We start from the raw sequence: 24010 nt of genomic DNA, 5'->3' as shown, positions 1-24010 counted from the left end.
CATCAGTGTACACCTGTGTACACGTCACGATTATAGACCACCACTCTCCGCGCCCTGCATGGCAGGGGAAAACCTACGCAGTATCTATCAACGAACGATGTTACACACATCCGGAAAGCCCTTCAGTATTTACAATTAAATCAACGGGGATAATAAAGATTGCCTCCTGGACCTAGGCTACCAGAAGTTACTATATCCAATGGGTGTCTTCAAGATTTTAAATACTTTTGAACGCGTTTGCATACAGGAATGTGCAGTTTTTTGGGCGAAGACTTTACATTTACAGTAACCGTAATATAATTTGTATTCCAGCTCAAAACTTTTGGCTACAAAAGCCATGGTGTAAAAACGGCATGCCTCGTTTCTTCTGGCCATGATGGATTTTTTGTTATTTACATACAAGTATCACAAAGGAGCGGAATGTAGCTCGCCTGTTTCTCCAACTCCCTGAATAGGTGTTTTCGGTGCGTGCAGAACAAACCAGAATAGTCCCCTTACACTGGTGCGCAACTGTAACGCAATTTGTATCACATTCTTTTTGGAAGCAGCATTTGATCAACGAGGAATATTCGCGGAATAAGCATTGTTACCCCCCCTTTTTTTTAAATCGCCACAACAAAGTAGCTTGTGCGATCGTCGCATCAAAAGTGAGCAGTTTTTATTTTGTCCCTTTCGCTTATTGCAAACAAGTGTTTTTTTTGTTTTCAAAGCTACACGGTGAGTAATCCACCACGCTACTCTCTAATAAAGTGCCCGTGCGTGTAGGAGTGTACAGTCAAATCATCATGAGGAACACCGAGGAGGCGGAGGGGTTTGATGGCGAGGCCTCCAACACTTCCATGATCTCGGGAGCAAGTAGCCCATACCAGCCCACCACCGAGCCCGTACACTCAAGGAATGTTTTGGGTGGCATTAGGTGTGACTTTGAGTACCTGAAGTCACACTTTGGCATATTAAAGGCCGTTGAAGTGGTGAGTTTAAATCATTCAGTCAAATCATTCAAGAGACTGCTTGACTAGGCAACTGAAGAACTGTAAAGATGTGCATATGAAAACGCTTAATTGAATGGTGTGTAGCTTCATTTGTATGTGTGTAGTCTGTACTTGTCTGTTTTTGATAGATGGCCTGCATCTTTAGGCACAGTGACATAGTAGTAGCCCATTTTGCATGTTGGTCACCCACAGTCCACTCTGCTACACTTTAAAAAAAAATCTAATCAAATTTACTCTCACATGCGCCGAATACAATTGGTTTAAGATTTTACCGTGCAATGCTTGCTGACGAGCCCTTCCCAACAATGCAGAGTTTAAAAATATAATACACACGAATGGCGTTATATACAGGGAGTAACAGTACCATATCAATGTGCAGAGAGGTACATGAAGATAGTACGCGGTTTTGCAATGGAAGTAGCCCAAATCATGACAAATTCCTCTACTAGAAAGAATTCCTTATCAACCAGTTCCTTACTGTTCAAAAGTTTGGGATCACTTAGAAATGTCCTTGTTTTTGAAAGAATATCAACAACAACAAAAAAGGTGTCCATTAAAATAACAACATTGATCAGAAATACAGTGTAGGCATTGTTAATGTTGTAAATGACTATTGTAGCTGGAAACTGCAGATTTTTTAAATGGAATATCTACAAAGGTGTACAGAGGCCCATTATCAGCAACCATCACTCATGTGTTCCAATGGCATGTTGTGTTAGCTAATACAAGTTGATCATTTTAAAAGGCTAATTGATCATTAGAAAACCATTCTGCAATTATGTTAGCACAGCTGAAAACTGTTGCCCTGATTAAAGAAGCAATAAAACTGTCCTTCTTTAGACTAGTTGAGTATCTGGAGCATCAACATTCGATTACAGGCTCAAAATGGCCAGAAACAAAGATCTTTCTTCTGAAAATCGTCAATCTATTCTTGTTCTGAGAAATGAAGGTTTTTCCATGCGAGAAATTGCCAAGAAACTGAAGATCTTGCACAACGATGTGTACTACTCCCTTCACAGAACAGGGCAAACTGTCTCTAACCAGAATTGAAAGAGGAGTGGGAGGCCCCGGTGCACAACTGAGCCAGAGGACAAGTACATTAATTAGTGTCTGGTTTGAGAAACAGAGGCCTCACAAGTCTGGCAGCTGAATTAAATAGTACCCACAAAACACCAGTCTCAACGTCAACAGTGAAGAGGCGACTCTGGGATGAGTTTCAAAGAAAAATACATATCTCAGACTGGCCAATAAAAATAAAAGTTAAAGAGAGGCAAAATAACACAGACACTGGACAAAGGAACTCTGACAATAAAAATGATAAACATGGATTAGCTAACACAACGTGCCATTGGAACACAGGAGTGATGGTTGCTGATAATGGGCCTATGTAGATATTCCATTAAAAATCAGTCCAGCTACAATAGTCATTTACAACATTAACAATGTCTACACTGTATTTCTGATCAGTTTTATGTTATTTTAATGGACAAAAAAATGCTTTTCTTTCAAAAACAAGGACATTTCTAAGTGACCCCAAACTTTTGAACGGTAGTGTATAACAATTGTATGACTGTTTATTTTCAAGAAATCAGCAACATTTCTCTCAGCAGTTTACAGGAAGGGGAAACAGCATAGTTTAATGTGGGGCTTGAGCCGGTACACCTAAAACCAGATGTCTAGGAGGGAGAAAACACAACAACAAAGGAAGATGATGCCTCCCAAAGCTATGATAATTCAGTTGCAGAGGAAACGTCTCGGCCAGAGTTTTGTCCCCTCTTTTGGTGCCAAACCGCTCAGTCAAAGATGGTGCTCTCATATAGCCTACAGATGAAGCATTGTATCCACAGTGCGGGAAAACCAGTGGAACTAAGGAAGTAATTAAGTGCATACAGTGCCAAGGGAAACAACCTGAGCCCCCTACTCAGAAGATGACATATTTGAATATTGCTTCATTAGCAATTATAGAATATTATTTGGCTTCTGTTGTGCTGTACAGAGGTCAAAACACACACCCTCTCGACTCTTTAAGTGAACTCATTGTACAAAGAGTTTTGATGTTCAGAGAATTCACCAGATTCAAAGCCCGAAAAGCCACAGTACCCATGTGACAAGGAGAACGGTGGGAGAGTTGTACCTGGAGAATCACACACACCGGAGATATTTGTCTTTGAGAAAGACATCTGTAGCCTGCGTGTAAAGTCTGTGCTGAGAGCAACTCTCTGTGCCCAGGTGGACGTTCACTGCTTGGTCAGATGAGACTGACAATAAGCATGTGATAACAATGTCATAGTGGGAGAAAGCTGATCAACTAGAGGTTACATAAAAACAAAACACTGAGGTCAAACAGGAAGTCATGTCTTTCATTACAGTTACCCAGGGTAAATTGTTGTGGAGACACCACAACTCCCAAGGACATTACAGGTGTGAATGCGACAGGTCTTTCCAGTCTTTCCTGGTCATGCCAGTCTAATTCAATACCTGCACTGGGCAGGATGCCTGACTGTCGTTATCTCACCTTATCTCACCTTTACCATGTCTGCCAACCAAGCCGTGTTGGCGCTATGGACCTAGTCACTGTATTACTTTATTAGCCTTGCTTGCTATTCTTCCTCTGTAAGGGGGTTTTATTTGAACGATAGTACAGAGGAGTTGATAACACATTCCTTACGTTTAGTCATGGCAGCTCATTCAGGAAATATGCTCAAGGTTGACCATAATAGTTTTACAGTCGCAGAGCTCCCATATGTAGGCTTGGTTTGACTCTCAGTTGACCTTGGAGTGCATGTATGCCACAGCCTTTTCCACTGCCACTGGGCAATGATTGACTGGCTTGAAGGGCCACACAGGGAACTGCTGAGGCCTTGTGTTTTACTATTTAATCCCTCAAACACCGTTCATTGTAACTCATCTGCAAATGTGCCCAGTTTTTCCCTGAACAAGAGCACTCTCAATGTAAATGGATCATCCCAGTTCAATCCACATTAGTTGATGATTGATATTGTTGAACTAAATTAAACTAGTGATAATGGACTAAAGTCTAGTTTAAAGGGAGGGTTGATGATAAGTTATCCTTCCCTAATAGGCTACTCACTATTCAGTTACATAAAATCACATACGATTTCAGCTACAAATCAAAAAGCATACTTTGTGGGCAAGTAAAGTTGAATGTTCGGCGCTAACCTTGCTGGTCAAATCGGGATGGTTTTGTGTGTAGTACAGTATATGTCACATTAGTTAAGTTGAGGTGAAACCCTCCTCCCGTTAGCACGTTTACCTCTCCTAATGACTTTACTATGGGAACTGTTCCTAACGCCACACCCACTTGGTCTCTGGTCCCATAGAGGTTGTTGTAACATAAACACTGAAGGTCTGAGGTTGACCTGGTGTTACTGGGAGAAGCAGTAGCCCCAGGATACTGGTGCTATCACCTTCAGAGAACATTTCTTTGTGTCAGTCTCTGGTAACTTTACATGGGTGTGAAAAGTCTCGGGACAACAGGCTTTTGTGGATCTCATCTCCTCTAAGCATTTCTACATAGCTCAAGTCATTTTACCCAATCAGCTCTTACCCAGTCAGCTCTAACCCAATCAGCTCTTACCAATCAGGTTTTGACAGTCCCTCCTTTTTGTACTGTTTATAATGTAATTTACACGGTGGCCTTTATAATAACAAAATAAAGCTCCCGTTTCATCTCATTTGTAGAGTGTTGCCTTTTGGATTAAGTTGTTACATAGCTATTCAGTTGTCAATGGACCTTGTAATGTTGATCTTTTTTTGGATGCTTTAACAAGGGAAAAGTTTAATATTATTGAAGGCCCTTTTTGTAGGCTGTGTATGGAGCTAAATGAATTTACCAGACGCTGCTCCATGTCAGCTTGCACTTCCCATTCTGGAGAGACTGTGTATTCTGTTCTAATGTTTCTCTCTGACCGGTCTTCAACAAACACACATGATAGGTGGAATTTTCTGACTCTACAGACATCTCTGGGGTCAAGAAACAGGAGAGGAAAAAAAACGTATTTTTGCACAGATTACAATGAGCCATTTGGGCCAGGAACGAAATACACAGGACACCACTGATCAAAGGTCGTTGGAGTGCAGTCTGTGTTTTGATGCCTACCTCCCATTCATTTTCTGGGAAGGGCTGCTTTTATCACGACTCAGCGACGACTTCATCCACACTGCATCCACCCCCAGTCTGGACACGTCCATATTGTAATGTCACGCCGTGTACACCCAGACAAACACACCTCTAATGGGGTTTCAATTGGCTGCCACAGAGGAAGACATGGGCTCGAAGAATCCCTCATTGAGGTACCTACTGCAAGTGTGGGGTTGACAAAGATTTGCCAGTCTGAAATAATAATACGTTTGTGTGTGTGTGCGCGTGACTGTGTGTCTGCGTGAGAAACCGTGTGTTGCGAAGTGTTTGGGCTTCGCAAGGCTGTAATTGCAGCAGATGTGTGAAAGGTGGTGAGCCAGACAGCCTGTCAGGAGTGTAGCCTAAGCGCTCTCCCGCCTCAACAACTCTATGTGTCAGAAATAGAAGAGTGTTGTGATGAGGAGCCCTGTTGCAGTCCCCTGTTCTATTCATTAACCGGGCTGACAGGTTTAAGAAACAGCCCGGGGCTAGGGAGGAGAGGAGGGGAGCTGGTCAGAAGGACCAGCTGCCTCCCTGCTGCTCCCATCAGCATCTGGTTCAATATACTCGTTGATTTACTCACTGCACTTTTCATGTCAGTTGTCAGCCAACTAAGATGCCAGTTTTACAGCAAATTCTGACTTTGACAATATTGCTCTATGCCATAGAAAACTGTTGTTGTCAGATGGATGACCATCTCATCCTCAAGGTATCAAAAGCTTGTTCTTCAGGATAATATATGACTTAGATGGAGAGGAAAGAGTGGCTACTGATCTGCATTGTGTCTGACCCAGAACAAGACAGGATGGATTGGGCCTCGACACTGCGCCAACATATTTTATGGAAAATGTGTTTCGTTTTTATGAGGAAAAAAATTATATTACAGATGGATTGGTATTTTTTCCAACTTCATTATGGTAATTCTTTACACATTAATCATAGGCTTCATATAGTCTCCAACGCTATTACAGGTAATTGTACAGAGGTGAGTGGTTTTTCTCTGTCTAAAGATAACATCACGGCTAAAAAGGAGGTGAATCTGCATATTCAAGTCCCACTGTTGCCATGGAAAGCGTTGTCTGTCAATCACCCTTTCCATTTAACGAGTACAAAACAGGAGTTGGCTCTTCACAGAGAGGCCTCGCTCAATCTGCGTTTCAGAAGAGCATGGAAAACAGACAAGAAATCTGAGCAGGTCATACATTATAGAAACAGCATGAAGTGTACGTGTATGCAAATCTGTGTCTCCTTTCATGGCTTCTTGATAAGGTCTGTTAGGGATGGATTCTCGTGGTTAAATCCCAGACTTGGTATTGGTACTTTTAAAGTTCTGGCCGTGAGCAGACGCTCACGCTTGGCTCAGACGCTTGGCTGTCCATGTCCCATGTGGGGAGGTGTAGACTGTCAAGAAGTCATGTGAATTCCTCGTCAAAGCTGTGAAACCAAGCGTCTGCTTAAGACATCTGAAGGCTCCCCTTAGGAGGGGGATTTTTGAAAAGTGGTGGGAGGAGAGGGAGGGAAAGAAAGGAAAGGGATTCCATACGAGTGTGATGTCACTTTTGATGATGATACCAAAATAGTGCTCTCTCTCACTCTCACGCTCTCACTGTGTGATGTGACTAGGGAATGTTCCATTAGTCACCTTTTTAGCTTTCTCAAGGTGGTGTGAATGTATACAGTGCACGGGTGCATTAGCATGCTTGTAATTCTCAGACTTCCTATCACAGAGCTCATACATTTTTCATGATAAAAGCTGGACTGGGCCCTTTATCCCAGATGGAACAGATTCTTTATTGAGATCTGTCAGGCAACTAGATCCGGTCTGAGCCGGCCCAGATGGGACAAAGCCTGGAATATGTATGCGTGGTGATGGCGGTGGTTACGTCTCCCTCAGGCTCGCGCGGACCAACCTGTAATCTGCTGGTCTGAAGTTTGTGGAGAGTCGGGCTGATTGCATCGGAAGCCCTAAATAACACATTAACCTCCGAGTTCTCCCCCATCACTGTGGTGGAGTAATGATTGGGAGGGAAAATATATCAATTAACTGTTCACAATGAGGTTGTGGGCTCCTCTCACTCACTTCCCAAGGCAATGCCACTCCATCAGCACCAGTCACCTCAGTCTCATCAACGATTTGGAGTAAGGTGAAAGAAACATGGATCGTGTCACTAGTTGATATATCATTACTAAATGGCTAACCCCTGGCATGCCTAACATGATTAATTAACCATATAAATACGTAATTTGTGGTTTTCACGTTGGTCATACTCCGTCTGACTGAATGAGTTTGTTTGGGGTGATGTGGGTAGTATCATAACTACCTTATTTTAAGGCTGTCCTTGACCTGTCCCTCTTCCTCCTCCCTCTCTGCAGGCCCTGGCCCTCATAGCCTTCATCTGCATAGAGACCATCATGCTGTGCCTACCCTGCGGAGGGGTCTACTTCTTTGAGTTTGTCAGCTGCAGTGCCTTTGTAATCACCGGCGTCCTCCTCCTCATCTTCAGCCTCAGTCTGCACACCAAAGTGCCCCACGTCAACTGGAGCCTGACGGTGTGTATACCACCCATACGCACTGGCCAATCACATCCTCTTATACTGGAGGCAAGAGTCTGGTTCAGATGTCGATAAGCCAATAGACACGTCTTCTGGAGGACTTAAAGAGTTGTTATCTTTGCTTTGAGACTAAAGTTGTGACTAGTTTATATACAGTGTTATTACATAGGTATAAGAGCAACTTCACATAACGTATTAACATATGTGATTGAATAAAAGTTGATTGGTTGAACTGAAGGGTAAACTGAATTTGCTGAATGTGCACTTGCCTATACAATGTGGGTGAGAATGAGTTTTTGAGCAGTCATAGCAAATGTTAGTGGTGGGTATTCTCCAATCCAACATGGCCCTTTTGACTATTTGCCTACAAACACACATCGTTAGAGCGTTGGGCTCCGGTACAGGATGTGTTACAGATGGAAATGGAAACGCTGAACACACTGCATACCAGAAAGAGAAATAGATGGTGAGTTAAAGTGGTTTAAATCCAACCATAACTATCGTATTGCATGGTATACTTAGTACTATGTGTTTTTACCTCAAACAGGCATACGGGGGTGTGCCTTTGGCTTTTACTGTTGGCCAAGTGAAGCAAAATGAAGTAGGGTTTTTATATATTGTTTTAAATAGGCTTTGTGTGTTTTTCTCCTGAGGCCCACTGGTTTTGGGCTATGCAGGACCCTTCAAAGAGATGGAAACACTGCACCATGTCCACACAACATATGGCGGTCTTTGTATCTCTATAATTCAGTACTTCCATATGAAAAATATCAATGTCTGTGAATGTGATGTCATAACGTATTTTTTTATTTTTTTATCGTCTTATGCACACCGTTTTTGTGAAGAAACAAAAGTAATTTGGTGTGTTTATGCCGTTGATCCTTTTGGGGTGGGCAGTTGAAACGTCTGTAATCTGTATTTATTTGAGTCAGTTAGAGGCTGTTGCGTTGTTTGCATATGTGTGTTTTGGTTGTGGCTTAAAGAGAGCTGTTGCCACCTCCAGGGCTCTTATTTGCTCTAGATTGGAGTAGCGGACTTGGCCTCGGCATAGTGGTCCCGTTTTCCCTTCATTGTATTTATATCTGTGACATTCAAAGCTTCTCCAATGTGAGTGGGCTCCAGGAATTCTGACATTACACAGCAGTTTTGACTGAGTGTAAACCGAGAAAGTAATTCTCCAAACACTCCAGGGACACTGAAATGACCCCCTTGTGGAGCTGACTTACAAACGTGGAAAACGTCTGAGGAGGGTCTGTTCTTCCAATTATGTGCTATTTGATACTGTCATGTCAAACCCGTGCTTGATTATATGTTTGGTAATGGTCTATTGCTGTCTTGGGAATACAGGGGAGCTATTCCCTCACCTAAGAAAATGAGACCAGCCATGGGCTTTATCATAAAGCTCTCTGAGGTAACTTTTACAAAAAGTTGTTTAGTGAAAGCTCCTGGAAATATCACATTTGGTTAGAGGTCATTTGGTTATTCAGATACATTGTTGGCGCTAGCTAAGGGGAGTGAGTTCGGTATTATGAGTGATCTTTTTCTTTCCCTGTCCCTGGTGAACTGTGTGATCCCGTGTCTCTGGATTTGGGTGGCAATGTGCCGTTGGTCTGTCTTGTGCTGGCAGAGACAGACTCTCTTTTTGTGGCGTGGCCACAACGATCAGACATTGTCTCAGAGCTGACTGTCTCTCTTGTCTCTCCACACAAAGGCTTTCAAATTACCAACTGCCATGCCAGGGAGTGCCAGCACAGAGAAGGGTGACCACGCACACAGACACTGCCAGTTTTAAATGTGGGCGAGTGCTGGCCCAGTCAATGCTGGGAAAGTTTTTGCTCACAAATGAGGAGGCTGGGAACATAAATCTCACTACATGCTTGACTGGAATGGCAGGCGGTGGAGGACCTGAAGTGGCCTCTAGACTGGATCTTTGACAATGTGTCAGGTAGTCTCCCCTCTGAGTGATAGCATATGCTGATCTGGTTTGCAGGTTATCCCCTCTCACTTTACTGCAGATCCTGCTATGCCGGCTCCTTATCCTTTCTGAACATGGAAATCAGGCAGTGTATTGGCTTGAATGGAGCGAAGGCTTCTGTTTTGATAGATGAACCTGTGGCAAATCACAAGCAACATCTTATTTATTTACTTTGCTGACTAATGATTAAACGTGATACAGTGCATTCCTCTTGCAGATGTATCGGTGTGGTTTATTTTCTTTGGATCTTGGCATCTGTTGAAATAGTGTGCAATGCCATCCTGTTTGTGTATGCATTACTAGCTTCTGCTGTTTGTTCCAAAGCAGGTCTCTGTCAGACCCCATGCTGTTTTACCTAGCAGGGTCCATTCCCTCCCCCTACACATTTAATCCACCTGCAAAAGGGTCCATTCCCTCCCCCTACACGTTTAATCCACCTGCAAATTATGGCTTGCTATTGTGATTCATCTGTTGTGCTCGCAGAGCCCTCGTCTCTTACATTCTATTAATTTTCACTCAGTTATTTCAGAGGGGAGTCCAGGAAATGTTTTTCACTGCAGTTTTTTAAGCCCTGTATTTTGCCACCCAAGCAGAAGACATGCAGTAATTATGCTTCTCTTTTTATCGATTTCATCCCCCCCAAAAAGATTGTTGAACTGAATGTTTTCTGCAATGTGATGTCTACTCACACTTCAGAGAGTTTGTCTGGATATGCATGTGTCCTGTTGCCTTGATCCTTGTCTAAAACAGCATAAACATGCAGCTGAAAACATTTGGTAGAACCATTTGAAGGGGATGTAGCTTCTGGCGCCTCAACAGCCCTCCTCGGTGAAAGACCACTCCTAACGCACTCAAACGTTCTGGCTTCCAGAGAGTCCCTGGCTGCTCTGCCAAATGCTGAGCTTGCTGACATCTCCATCTCCCCCAGAGAAGCCAGTAAGTCTAAGCGGCCTGCCTGCCTCTCTGCCTCGGGGCTCAGGGTGAAGAAGGGGTTGGAGAAGTGTGTCACTCTGCAGAAAGCGAGGCAGCGGTTTGACTGGGGTATTTAAAGGCAGGCGCTCCATCTTTTGCTACTGCTTTACAAACCGCAGCTGTGCATGTGGTAATGGTTTCTCCCAGAGAGTAATGTGCTGGGGTGAGCTGGACCTGGGGTGAGCTGGATCTGGGGTGAGCTGGATCTGGGGTGAGCTGGATCTGGGGTGAGCTGGATCTGGGGTGAGCTGGATCTAGGGTGAGCTGGATCTAGGGTGAGCTGGATCTAGGGTGAGCTGGATCTGGGCTGTGTAGTAGAGGGAGCGTGGCAGTATTGACGCTGAGAAATCAGTCCAGTAACACCAGTTGGACCAGTGTATGCTGTGCTGTTACTAAGGTTGTTGGTGATGGTGTGTTCAGTGGGAGATCCAGCTCTAGAAGATAGCCTAGTGCTGCTGTAGGAATGCTTCCATTAAACACATCAGACGGATTAAACCCCAGGATAAACAGCACTTTTCACAGTTTTACATCCCACTGAGCACCGTTTGCCTTCTCTTCACACATGTTGCCAAACAGATCACACACAGACACGCTCTCTATACCTGCCAAACATAGACTGCAAATACAGGGAGTGAGGCATTAGAGTTTATTTGCCTTACATTTGAAGCCAAGTGTGAGACTCAGGCTTGATTAGTTTCTGATTGACTCCAGCATTTGTGTGGTTTGGTGGTCTGAGCTGTACATGTGTGTTGGTGCAAAAAGGGGAGACTTGAGTCTGGTTTGGCCAGTGTTCGTTTTGAGGGTCTCGCTTGGCTAGTGTTCAGTCTTGAGTCTAGTTTGGCCAGTGAGTCTGTGGGGGATAGTTGGTGTCATGTGAGATGATGTGGGTTATGACTACCATTATGCAGCTATTCACATAGGGGGCCATTGCCCCAGTCATGCTGAAACATTTATTAAGCATACACTGAAGGACTGGTCAGCCAGAACAACACATCCTGAAAGCTCACGGAGACACAGTGTCCGATGTTCATGTGAATAATCAGGTCCTTGTACTAGGACCTTCAGTGACTGCCTTCAGCGCCAATTACTATCAACAGGGAACAAGAGAACAGCACAAACAATTCCAAAAATTCAGATTAGAGGTTGACCGGTTAATCGGAATGGCCGATTAATTAGAGCCGATTTCAAGTTTTCAGGACAATCGGAAATCGGTACTTTTGGACGCCGATTTTGCAGAATAAATGTATTTTATTTATTTTTACAACTTTATTTAATGAGGCAAAATTATAGTTTCCGGATTCGACCATATTAATGACCCAAGGCTCATATTTCTGTGTGTTATTATGTTATAATTAAGTCTATGATTTGATAGAGCAGTCTGACTGAGCGATGGTAGGCACCAGCAGGCTCGTAAGCATTCATTCAAACAGCGCTTTTGTGCGTATTGCCCGCAGCTCTTCGCTGGTTATGACTTCAAGCCTATCAACTCCCGAGATTTAGGCTGGTGTAACCGATGTGAAATGGCTAGCTAGTTAGCGGGGTGCACGCTAATAGCGTTCAAATGTCACTCGCTCTGAGACTTGGAGGAGTTGTTCCCCTTGCTCTGCATGGGTAACGCTGCTTTCGAGGGTGGCTGTTGTCGATGTGTTCCTGGTTCGAGCCCAGGTAGTGGCGAGGAGAGGGATGGAAGCTATACTGTTACACTGGCAATACTAAAGTGCCTATAAGAACATCCAATAGTCAAAGGTATAAGAAATACAAATCGTATAGAGAGAAATAGTCCTATAATAACTACAACCTAAAACCTCTTACCTGGGAATATTGAAGACTCATGTTAAAAGGAACCACCAGCTTTCATATGTTCTCATGTTCTGAGCAAGGAACTTTCTTACATGGCACATATTGCACTTTTACTTTCTTCTCTAACACTTTGTTTTTGCATTATTTAAATCAAATTGAACATGTTTCATAATTTTTTTGAGACTAAATTGATTTTATTGATATGGTCGAATCCGGAAACTATAATTTCGAAAACAAAATGTTTATTATTTCAGTGAAATACGGAACCGTTACGTATTTTATCTAACGGATGGCATCCCTAAGTCTAAATATTGCTGTTACATTGCACAACCTTCAATGTTATGTCATAATTACGTAGAATTCTGGCAAATGAGTTCGCGGCCCAAACTGTTGCATATACCCTGACTCTGCGTGCAATGAATGCAAGAGAAGTGACACAATTTCACCTGGTTAATATTGCCTGCTAACCTTTCTTTTAAGTTAAAATAAGTGTTCATTCAGTATTGTTGTAATTGTCATTATTACAAATACATTTTAAAAATCGCCCGATTAATCGGTATCGGCATTGAAAAATCATAATCGGTCCATCTCTAATTCAGATAGCTGAAGGATTGACAAGTATGACAATGATGTTGGTTACAGAGACTCTAAATATGCAACTTCAATATGACAGAAACTCAAATTCTACAGAAACTTTAAATATGCTACTTTAATATGACAGAAATTCTAAATATTTTACTTAAATATTACAATTCTGAAATACAGCATGAGCATACAGTACCAGTCAAATGTTTGGACACACCTACTCATTTAAGGGGTTTTCTTTATTTTTAATATTTTCTACATTGTAGAATATTAATGAAGACATCAAATCTATGAAATAACACATATGGAATCATGTCCTAACCAACAAAGTGTTAAAAAAATCTAAATAGATTTTATATTTGAGATTCTAAAAAAGTAGCCACCCTTTGCCTTGATGACAGCTTTGCACACTCCTGACAAACATTACTCGACAGTGTCTCTGTACAACATGGTGAGAGAATCAAACTCCTGGCTACTTACAATAGTTACTGTACATATCAGTCTAAACATGACCTGTTAATTAACATGCATGGTCTGTCTGTCTGTACCTACAGGACCTGGTCAACACTGCAGCCAGCACCTTCTTCTTCTTCCTGGCTTCTGTGGTCCTGGCTGCTCTCAACCACAAGTCTGGAGCCGAGATCGCAGCAGTGGTGAGTTCCCCCGTCCCGCCCCACTGCATCCTCATCCTGGTCACTCCCTGTGACCCCTGACCTGGGCCTTCTCAGAGTGACCACCCTGTTTATTAGTCTGTCTCAGATGTACACCACTGAAACATGGGCTGAGGTCTGGTCTTTCTCCGTTCACCCCCTCATCCTTCCTTCCCTACTCCCCTCTCATTGTGAAAGGGTTCTTTGATCCATTATTGTGCTACGCAATGAACAGTGGCTGGTGTTGCATGACCCACTAGATTTATGTTGTTTGAAGAGTAGCATATATGCATCTAAAATATACATCAGAGACATTTACTGCAAAATGTTCAGAGATATGTTCAATAATCAAATCGAATCCAAGACATTTAGCTATTAATTAACTACAAGCCTCCCTGAAGTTTTTCTGTTGAATTTCTGTTTATCAGATTCTTTCTTTCCACATTATACTGTATTTCCTGTTAACTGCTGCCTCCCTGTGGAAGACAGCCTGAACTGCATTTCACCAAGTCAATATGGCATTTTGTCCCCACCTATAGTATAATAAAGCCAAAATATAATTGCTGCCACATCAAGCTGTCTGACAGTGTGAGAGGTTTGAGGATCAGTTGGCCAGACAGTAATTGGCCAGCCCAGAGGCGACGTGTTCATGATCAGGGTGTGCTGAGAGCTTGATGATGTGTGAGCAGAGCCACAGTGAATGTTCATGGCTCCATTGGCCACCCTGCTGCTGCCACATCCACACCATTTACTGACTCAGTCCCTCCCTGGAGGTTATGAGCTGATTTCTGATGTCAGCTCTGAGCCGTGACATGGACGTTTACTCTGGAGTTCAGCCCTAATTCCCTCTTTGGAGAGAGAGAGAGAGAGAGAGGTAAACACCTCATTGGTTTCTCTCTCTCTCTCTGTGTTTCGCTTTCTCTTTGACTATCAACCCTCTTTGTAACCCTCAACCTAATTTTGATGTCTCTCCCTCTCGTTCTTTGTACCGCTTGCTCCATGATCTCTTGCAGATTGTATGCATTTGTCTGGCAAAGCTTGCTTGTTTCCTTACGCATAAGAAAGCATGCACGCCCTCGCCCACACTGCTGCTCCTTTGATTCCTGTGGTTGTGCATGAGGCTGGATCAGTAGAAATGTGTACTACAGGCGCCCGGTCGGTGGCCTGAGGATTTGTGCTTAGTCGTTTATGGTACAGATGTTCTCAGCAGGAAGTTTCAAATAAACATCCTGGGCTTTTCAAGCCTGAAGGGGGCCAGTTAAATCCCTGGGCTCTCATTCTGGGGAGGGATGGAGGGAGTCGTGGGAGGGGTGTATTTGTTGAATTCCACTCTTGTCTATTTCTTTAGGGGCGTATACTGTATAAAGGGGTGCGATTTGGAGACAGATTAGACACTTTGTGTGTTACTGTTTAATCAGCTAAATGTCTTGCTGTAATTATACAGTAGTCCCTGCTTGAGATGGAAATGGAAATATTAGGAAGGACTGGAAGAAGGTGTCATTTCCTCCTGTACTACTTAGAAACACACATTTATTTTAAGTTCATAGTAACAGAAATTCTGTTGTGTTGAATCATGTTTCTGTAACTTCCTGTGCAGATATTTGGCTTCCTGGTGACGTGTGTGTACGCTGTGAACACCTTCCTGGCTGTGAAGAGGTGGCGTATGGGTGACGGGCGCTCAGTGGCGGTCCAGACCAGTGAGTACATGCGAGCCCGCACTGCCTCCCGGGGAGAGATGGAGGCACGGCCTGACCTGGCCTGATGGAGGTGATATTCTGAGACCAAGACTGACATTTAGGGCTTCTATCTTACCATACCCTCTCTCCCACTACCCACTAGTGACATAACCAATCCCTGTACCCACTCCATGGATGAGCACTGCAGCCTCTTTACTTGGGGGTCTCCTTTGGCGAGAGTCCCTCAAGGCCTGGACCCAGAGACCTAGCCCCCTGAGAGTACCAATACACAGACTGGGTCAGAGATCTTCCTCTGTCGACAGTCATCAAGAGAATTGACTTGATGTTAATTAAGTGATTTTCTGGTTTCGAATTCAGTGTGGTTTGAAATCTTGCTCCAGTGTTTTGTAAATGCTCTTAACTGTGTGACTTGGTATCTATGGCCGCCAGCACGTACTGTACAGGGTTTGGTGGTTATGTTACTTGCAATACGTACAGGTAGCACTGTCTGTTTAGATATGGAATGATTTTTTTTTACGCTACAGATCTGACACAATGAGAACAACAATTTAATGAATTCAGTTTATTTATATATATTTTTTAACATGAACTTGAAAAAAAAAGGACCAAAAGCTTAGGCCTATTCATTAAGGCAGGTCAACCGGTTATTAAGGTTATGAACTCAGATACTCTTGAAACACATTCCCAACACAGTTCAGTTTCATAATGTCATTACATTTCAGTTGTGTCTCCCTCTGTAGAAGATGTAAAGTAACCATCCTCAGTGTATCTCACTAATACACAACACCGAACCACATGAACTTTTGAAGGAAAATTGAAGGTATTCGTTTTTGACTCATTTTATTGAAGGACTTGATTTAGTTTCTTCAGAAAGTATTCATACCCCTTGACTCATTCCACATTTTGTTGTTACAGCCTGAATTCAAAATGGATGAAATATATATTTTTCTCACCCATCTACACAAAATAGCCCCTAATGACAAAGTGAATACATGTTTTTAGAAATGTTTGATACTTTATTGAAATTCAGGCTGTAACATAACTAAATGTGGAAAAAGTCAAGGGGTGTGAATCATTTCTGAAGGCAATGTAGTTGGTATGGGTGCTATTTGTAAACGGTTAAAGAGTATAAATGTGACGTTTGTAGGTGTTGTACCTATAGTATATCTGGCCTAGTGAGTGACAGACAAATTGCACAGTGGTACGTTACTAACATGGTGGTATGTTTGGTAATTTAACTTAATACTGATAAACAGGTGCAGGTCGAGGTCAGCGTCCATAGCACATCTCAGGTATTGGCTGATTCATCATTTATTTTTTTAAACTTAAATGTGGCATCACATTTGTCAAAAGATGTTGCCTTCTTAATAATTGGGTCCATGGCATACTCATTCAGACAATGGCGCACCAATGGGGTTTTACTTTTTTGCCATGAATGTATTTAGTTGAATGTGTGATCTTATTAACCTTATACAGCAAACATTATCACATACCTTATTTCAGAAAACACCCTTGCAACTTCCTGTACTTTATTGGTTGAGATCACATTTATGGAGATGTAGCCTAAGTCTGTTCATATGTGCAAGTTTGTACTGAATGTGTCTAGGATGAAGGACTTTTAGTTGACTTGTGTTCTGGTCATTGGATTTTCTGTTCTAAATAGTATTGTGCGTTTACATCTACACAACATTGTGATTCCAGGTGTTCTGTATTCCACAGACCCTGCTGGTAATACTGTATGTATATGTGGATTATGGTAAGGATACCATCAGAGGAACTGCTCATGGTGGATGCTTTATATGAAGTGCACCTTGTGGGACATCTTACAAATGTTTTAAAAGATGCCGTCTTTGTCAAAATGATCATATTTTGTGTTTAAGAGTTGATGAACCAATATTCTTTGTGAGAACAATCTTAAAGCCTAACTAAATGAATGACTTTGTAGGCGAGGGCGGGAACATTGCAAATCTCAAATGAATTTGAATGAATTGACCGTAACAACGGTTGATTATGATTGAAACGTGTGCGAGGGTGGGTTTGTGTGAAGAATAGACAATCAAAATGTTTCTATTTATGTCTCTATTCAATGAAGGACTGGGCTGATTGTTTTAAGTGGTGTATTATGCGTCGACTTCACAGTAGTGGATCCATCTCCTTTATCTAGCAATACATTATTCTCTAACATGCAGTAATAGACCATGTGAGTGCATATGTAATCCTTGCTTTAACTAGTAGTGAAATTATGTGAATATAGTGGAACAATACGAGTTAATGCTTCATGAAGGCCTTAACAATCCAGAGCACTTTGTAAATATAACCTAAGATTTTGAACGGGGTGTATTTATATTACAGTATCTTTTAACATGCTTAAAACAACTCCACCAGTGCTTCATGCATAGGTTATGACTTGTGTCAAGGTTTTGAACCACTCACAATCCGAAATGGCCTATATTAAAATGAAGACTTAACTGCTCTTATCTTTTTAAAGTTTGACCTTGATTTTCTTAAATGCTCTGTAATTGATACAGGCACTTGTACTTGAGGAGGCAGTCATAAAATCTGTATTGTTGTATTTAAATAATTTTCTGTAGATTTAACAAAACTATCGTTTATGGTGACAACTTTGTTTCAAAATAAACGGGATTGGAAATGTTGTCTTAATATTTTACTAAACAAAGTAAAGCTTACACTGGCTGAAAATCAACTGATTCCTTTCTTCTTTTCTTTACATGACCTGCAAATTGATACATGTTTGATGTACAAACCTGGTAAGAAAACCTTAATAGGAACCATTTTAAATAGGAAAACATTTTGGTGTACCATTTATCAATGAATGCAGTCCTACCACATTTGCAGTTTACTTTTCAAAACACAATCACAAAAGTCTCAGTGCTTTTCCATTATCAAAAGTTTTCGGAATTGGTAGAAAAGAGAACATTCCGCGGACAAATCCAAATTCAAACAGGAAGTGGCCATTTGGGCAGTCCGGTAAGAGTCGCTAAGTGCCATGCACAGTAAGTCTTTTCAGCTCGGTGAACATGGATCTGTCACAAAATGATTGTAATGCAAGGATATCACATCAGATATAGGAACATTTTCAATAAAGGTTACCAGAAATGGAAAAATCAAGCAAAACCAGTATGATGATTGGACAGATGGTATAACCAGCCAACTAGCTGCCAATCTTTTCAATTATGTAAACCTCATAAAAACATAGGGAATTTCTCCAGATTCTTCCATTTAAATGTAGTGTCATCTGCCTTTGTTCCCCATGCTCCTCTTGGCATTATGGAGGCTGAGCAACTGTAAACCAATAGCCATCACCAAAACTACCACAGTTCATTCCCAGCTTCAGAAATGTATTTCAGAGTTTGGGAAATTTTAGCGCATTTGGAAAATAATACTGTAACTGATCATTGTATGTGTCAGCATTCCAAAGTGCTAAAAACAGATTGGAAACCTGTTTTCACATCAGTTTCAAATTAAATGTGAATCCTTCAGGAAAACGTTGATGTCTGCAGTATGGCTGTCTTCCTGCCAGGCATGGTAGATTGGACACACACACACACGGTCCCTGGGGTAGAATCTCTTCAGTCTGAGTCAGAGTCTGAGTCGTTGTACTCTATAACACAAAACCAGAAAAAAACATTTTACAGTTATGTTATGAGCTGTGCCTGTCTGTGTATGACACATCCCCCCTGCCTATCCCTTCCAAAGAGGGAAGTGAAGTGAATGCCTTGTCTTGCTGAGTCCTGATAGCTCTGACCTCCTTATGCAATGATCAGGAATTAGAAATTAAGACAACGCCTATATAATCCTACCAGCTAATCATGATAGGTAGAAACACATTTGCGGTCACCATGTGGACAGCATCGATGATTAAAGAGCTAATATAAATGTTAATAACATAGTAACAGCTAGGTTGTGCTGAGATATTTTCAGGGCAAATGAGAAATCAGAATTCAGATGTAACCATGTTTTGTTTATTAAATAGATTAGCTACTCAGCATGGTCAGAACTAATCCAACAATCTGCACAGATTTTCACAGACGATGTGCTGACTCCACAAACACACTCCATGAGTATTCGATCCCCACTGACCTATGTGACCCTTGGCTGAGTAAACTTGAGCCATGTGGTCCACAATGTGGCTAATGATTTCTACTACGCGCTATCAGCAAACTGCAAGTTTGTTGTTTTCCTAAACTATCCAAACACATTTCCTTAGAACTGACAGAAACTAAAAACCCTGAATGGCGAGTCAGCACCAAGTTTTAATTTCTATATTTCCTGTGTCCATTTTGTGAGAAGAAAAGGAAAGGACGGAATGTTTCTGAGGGGTACTGTAACAGCTACAGTGTGTAGCATTAGGGACTAAATGTAGATTACGTTAATTAGATCATACTATATACTAGACAGGCTTTAAAAGAAAGCATTACCTGAGGTTCTTGGTGGGTCGTCACCCGAGTCCCCTCCTTGTTTGAGGAAATTAGCCAGGTCATTAAAGATGAAGTAGAAATCAAGCGCAAAAACAATGGTGGCAATGAACCCGAACACCTGAAGGGGGTGGAGGTAAAGAAAACCTTTGATATCAATGTGAAAAAAAGGGGGTGAAGTGTCTGACAGAAGCTAGCTTATAATATGATATCCAGACACAATGAAGTAATGCAGCGGAATAACCAGACACGACTTCTGAGTTCAATGTTAACTTCAGAGTTCAATGTGTATACAGTCAATTAGGGGGGGTCAAAGTAATTCCATGGAGAGCCTAGTGTCTGCCGGTTTTTGTTTTTTCCTTTCAATTAAGTGGAGTTCCTTACTAATTAGAGACCTTAATTCATCCATCAAGGACAAGGGAGGAGCGAAAACCCGCAGACACTCGGCCCTCTGTGGAATGAGTTTGACACCTGCGCTGCAAATGGCGAGGGGACACAGCTCTGATAGTGGCATAGGCTAGATTAGAGATGTGTGGATAGTGTCAAAGAGCATTTCTTACCCCTGCTGCTTTAGAGGCCCCGTCGGTGAACTTGGAAACTGATATTATGGAGATGATAAAAAAGATGATGGACGCACTGACACAGCGCAGAAAATCCTAAAAGAGAGAAATAATACAAATGAAAAAGTAGTTTTAACATTTGTTTTATAATTGTCAGCAGTGGCTACCATCCCTACTGTACCCAAGTGGACTATAAATATACTGAGTGGACAAAACCTTATGAACACCTGTTCTTTCCATGACAGACTGACCAAGTGAAAGATATGATCCCTTATTGAAGTCACTCTTTAAATCCACTTCAATCAGTGTAGATAAAGAGAAGGAGACAGGTTAAAGAAGGATTTTTAAGCCTTGAGACAATTGAGACATTGATTGTGTATGTGTGCCATTCAGAGGGTGAATGGGCCAGACAAAATATTTAAGTGCCTTTGAACAGGGTATAGTAGTAAGTGGTAGTAGTGTTTTTTTCACGCTCAACATTCTCCTGTGTGTATCAAGATTGGTCCATCACCCAAAAGACATTCAGCCAACTTGACAGAACTGTGGGAAACAGTTGTAAGAACACCTTGGGAAGGTGTTCTTAATGTTTTGTACACTGTGTGTATACTCACCATGAGGGGAAAGTGGAATCCCTTAAATCGCTCATTGAATTTGGTGGAATAGGCAAAAAGGAGGAAGAGGGCAGCCAGGAACTCAATCAGGGGTGCTGTGACAAAGGCTGCTGCCGTGGACGCAACAAAACAGATGAACGCGATGAGGGACAGAGCCTGGCGGAGAAGACAGAGGGAGGGAGAGATGGAGAAATTAACCAATAGAATGCAGTGAAGGCATACTAAAGTTATTTTGGTCCAAAATCTCCCTTTCAAGAAATGTTGCAGTGCCCCGAAGCTATTACATTTCCTGTCTCAAGCTGTAAGGAGATGTAGCTGTTGAATGACAGTTAATATACACAGACACTCACAGATACACTACAAGCCTATACTGTACATGCATTTTTACTTGTTTATACACAATTGTGTTAACGTAATTGTTCACTTTAGCTAATCATGAAACATGTTTGTCTGGTTGAGCACAAATCCTGAAAGATGCAACTGCCTTTGTGATTTAAAGATCGGAATAAGTCTTTGTTATCAGCATGCAGTCTCTCGACGAATCACAAGATTGTGTTTACTTTGTACAGCATTTCTGGTGATAGTGCTTGTTTTCCTACACCCCCTTGTCCTGAGTTCCCCCGGCCAACATCATTGGACAAGACAAGCCCAGGCACTGTCATTCTACACAGAGAGCCATCTTGTCTTTGTTACACTGGGTCATCAAAACCACAGACATGGCTCGACTTGGGTAGGGAACTCCCCCAAATGCAACACAGACTGCTACTGCAGCTTTCATAGATACAACCCTGAATACACTGTTCACCTATCTTACACTTAGAATGTGTTTCGTCATCGAATAACATTGAGTATCTTCACAAGGCACAGTAGAACTGTGCTTCTGCTTATCAGACATTTTGTCTGACCTTGACATGACTAACGTTTCTCATCTCAGACACCCACTGCTATGTTTCTGCATAGCAGGAACAGTTCTTACCAAATATGTCCTTTAATAGATAGTAAAGCAACAAGGTCAATTCTCCAGGAATCTTGGAATCTAACATTTGCTTCTGAGAATTCTGGCACGACACATTTATTGTAAATTGAATGCTACAAGCGACAAACTAAATTACTTAAGCAGCATTATTGTCATTCCAGCTATTACGATCAGGGAAATCTCTGCATATGTTTTCCAGCTGTCTTGAGCCACTACTAAAACCAGCATATTTCATCGTGAGTGTTTCTATCCATTTCCAATGGTTAAAGTCATAGTAGCACCCGTGTGGTTTCTAGCGCAACAAGGGGAGAGGATCATATTCTAAGTGTGTGTAAAGAGGCTGCATTGTTCTTGGAGACTGATTTCTTTACCTTATAGCGCCAGTCAGCCAGAGCCCTCTATTCCATACAGTATGGCTGTTGGGTTACATGCCCTCCAGCAGAGTCAGTTAAGTAGAGACTGAGAGGGTTGATCATTGCTTTCTGCAGCACATCCATGAACTGAATCTCACATGCCAGAGATAGGAGGGTCCATGATAATAACATATTTTGAGTTCATTCGGTTCAAATCCTCGGTGATGACCCCTTTTACAGTAAAGATATCTAAGCAGACGCACTCTTGCTTCACTTCCTGATATCTGAGGTTTGAAATAATCCATCATCATTGAATTATCAAGAATGAATGCAGTTCATTTATTTGCAACCCTTTTGTAATTTGAGCAAACTCTCTCTTTGAAATGAATTTTTACCATGATCATTTTTGTTTAATTGCATGTGCAAACGTGTCCCTACAATGGGCTACTGCACATCATGTCAAAACCTATTAGTAGATATCCAGTATTACAGTAATACACGCAAAAGTGCGACAGTAGACTGACCACATGAAGTATAGAATACATTACAGTTGTATGTAAGGTATATTGCTTGCTTGTGTTAACATGAATTAGCCTACACAAGGCTACATGAATATGAATGATTGTTTACAGGCTATATGTCTCCAAAATTATTCATATGCATTGTCTTTCGTATAACTGGTATACATCTCACCTGAATTAAAAGGTTATCAGTCGTAAACTTAAAACCTTCCAAAGTAAAAAAAAAAAAAAATGTGTGGCTAACTCTAATTCATAAATCTTTTTTTAGCGCCTTTGACGAAAACAAAATGAGAACCGTGTGATGGACACACTGATCTCAATAGAAATTAGCAGAATTCAATGGTTGTGTTTTCCATAGAGTTTACCTAAACAGCTGGTATACAATAGCATAAATTAATCCTAACAAAAACATATTTTTCAGCATTCAAATATGTAACACTGAATAGCACAAACCCGTTAAATCGAGTGCACCCCGCCCCCGTCATCTAAACTTCTACGCATCTGCTTGTCTTGGCAGCGTTGAAGAAAAGTATTCGGAAGAAGCAATGGAAATAAATGACACTAATATCTTCTTTGAAATGCTACGTTACCACTTCTGCAATAAGAAGTTGTCCTTTCCTTGAAGATGCGAATTCTTTGGCGATTGGGAGAATAGTTTGAAGGACACTTTGGCTCGGTCCAGTCGTATCGGGAGCTTCGATGTCCCCCATTGCAAAGATAAAGTTTGAGTTCAGTAATGGTTACAGATCCAGTGGGCTGGAATAGTTGAGAGAGTGGAAAATGAGAAGCCTCGAAAAAGCGTGTTGCTTCTTGAAGTGGAAACGGAAATAATGACAGTGCGATAACGTAGTTCACAAAAGCTCAACATCTGCATTCTAGAGGTGTTGGACCCTTATGCTGGGCGGACTGGGCTATGTGCATGCTAATATGCGTCAAAACTAAAATACTGTAATGTATTTGTTAAAATTGGTGTGCTGTATCCCTCGAGTTTTATAAATAATATGTTTTAACTTTCTGGGAAAGTCATAAACAGCTCAAAATGCAATAGAAACATTACTTTAGACTAAAGCAGAAATAGACTAGGTAGGCCTACACGTAACCTGACATTGTTCAAAACATTATACAGGCCTAGGTTTCAAAGGTGTACTTATTTTATATACATGATAATTGTGTTGTTGCATGGATTAA

The 24010-nt window shown here is 41.7% G+C and overlaps 2 protein-coding genes across 2 annotated transcripts; one reads left to right on the top strand and one right to left on the bottom strand.

Moving 5' to 3' along the window:
• Window positions 1–46: 46 nt before the first annotated feature.
• LOC112249095 (CKLF-like MARVEL transmembrane domain-containing protein 4) lies at window positions 47–18019 on the top strand. Its single transcript, XM_024418743.2, has 4 exons — window positions 47–971; window positions 7507–7683; window positions 13573–13671; window positions 15266–18019. Exons 1-4 carry the CDS (start codon window positions 786–788, stop codon window positions 15428–15430), a joined length of 627 nt encoding a protein of 208 aa, XP_024274511.1. The 5' UTR covers window positions 47–785; the 3' UTR covers window positions 15431–18019.
• LOC112249096 (CKLF-like MARVEL transmembrane domain-containing protein 3) lies at window positions 18016–23936 on the bottom strand. Its single transcript, XM_024418744.2, has 5 exons — window positions 23413–23936; window positions 20973–21128; window positions 20362–20457; window positions 19805–19922; window positions 18016–18987 (listed from the first exon to the last, which is right to left on the bottom strand). The coding sequence occupies exons 1-5, from the start codon at window positions 23530–23532 to the stop codon at window positions 18956–18958; spliced, it is 522 nt and encodes a 173-aa protein (XP_024274512.1). The 5' UTR covers window positions 23533–23936; the 3' UTR covers window positions 18016–18955.
• Window positions 23937–24010: the final 74 nt, after the last annotated feature.

This window comes from Oncorhynchus tshawytscha, linkage group LG04 (assembly GCF_018296145.1).
Source record: "Oncorhynchus tshawytscha isolate Ot180627B linkage group LG04, Otsh_v2.0, whole genome shotgun sequence".
In the NCBI taxonomy this organism is placed as follows: domain Eukaryota; kingdom Metazoa; phylum Chordata; class Actinopteri; order Salmoniformes; family Salmonidae; genus Oncorhynchus; species Oncorhynchus tshawytscha.
The sequence above is the reverse complement of the archived record's forward strand: the minus strand, read 5'-3'. Positions and strand labels throughout refer to the sequence as shown.

Coding starts and splice junctions, on each gene's coding strand:
- LOC112249095 (XM_024418743.2), top strand. CDS start 786: ATGAGGAACACCGAGGAGGCGGAGGGGTTTGATGGCGAGGCCTCCAAC. Junction 972..7,506: donor TATTAAAGGCCGTTGAAGTG/GTGAGTTTAAAT, acceptor CCCTCTCTGCAG/GCCCTGGCCCTCATAGCCTT. Junction 13,672..15,265: donor GAGCCGAGATCGCAGCAGTG/GTGAGTTCCCCC, acceptor CTTCCTGTGCAG/ATATTTGGCTTCCTGGTGAC.
- LOC112249096 (XM_024418744.2), bottom strand. CDS start 23,532: ATGGGGGACATCGAAGCTCCCGATACGACTGGACCGAGCCAAAGTGTC. Junction 19,923..20,361: donor GGGCCTCTAAAGCAGCAGGG/GTAAGAAATGCT, acceptor CACCCCCTTCAG/GTGTTCGGGTTCATTGCCAC. Junction 18,988..19,804: donor CGACCCACCAAGAACCTCAG/GTAATGCTTTCT, acceptor TTTGTGTTATAG/AGTACAACGACTCAGACTCT.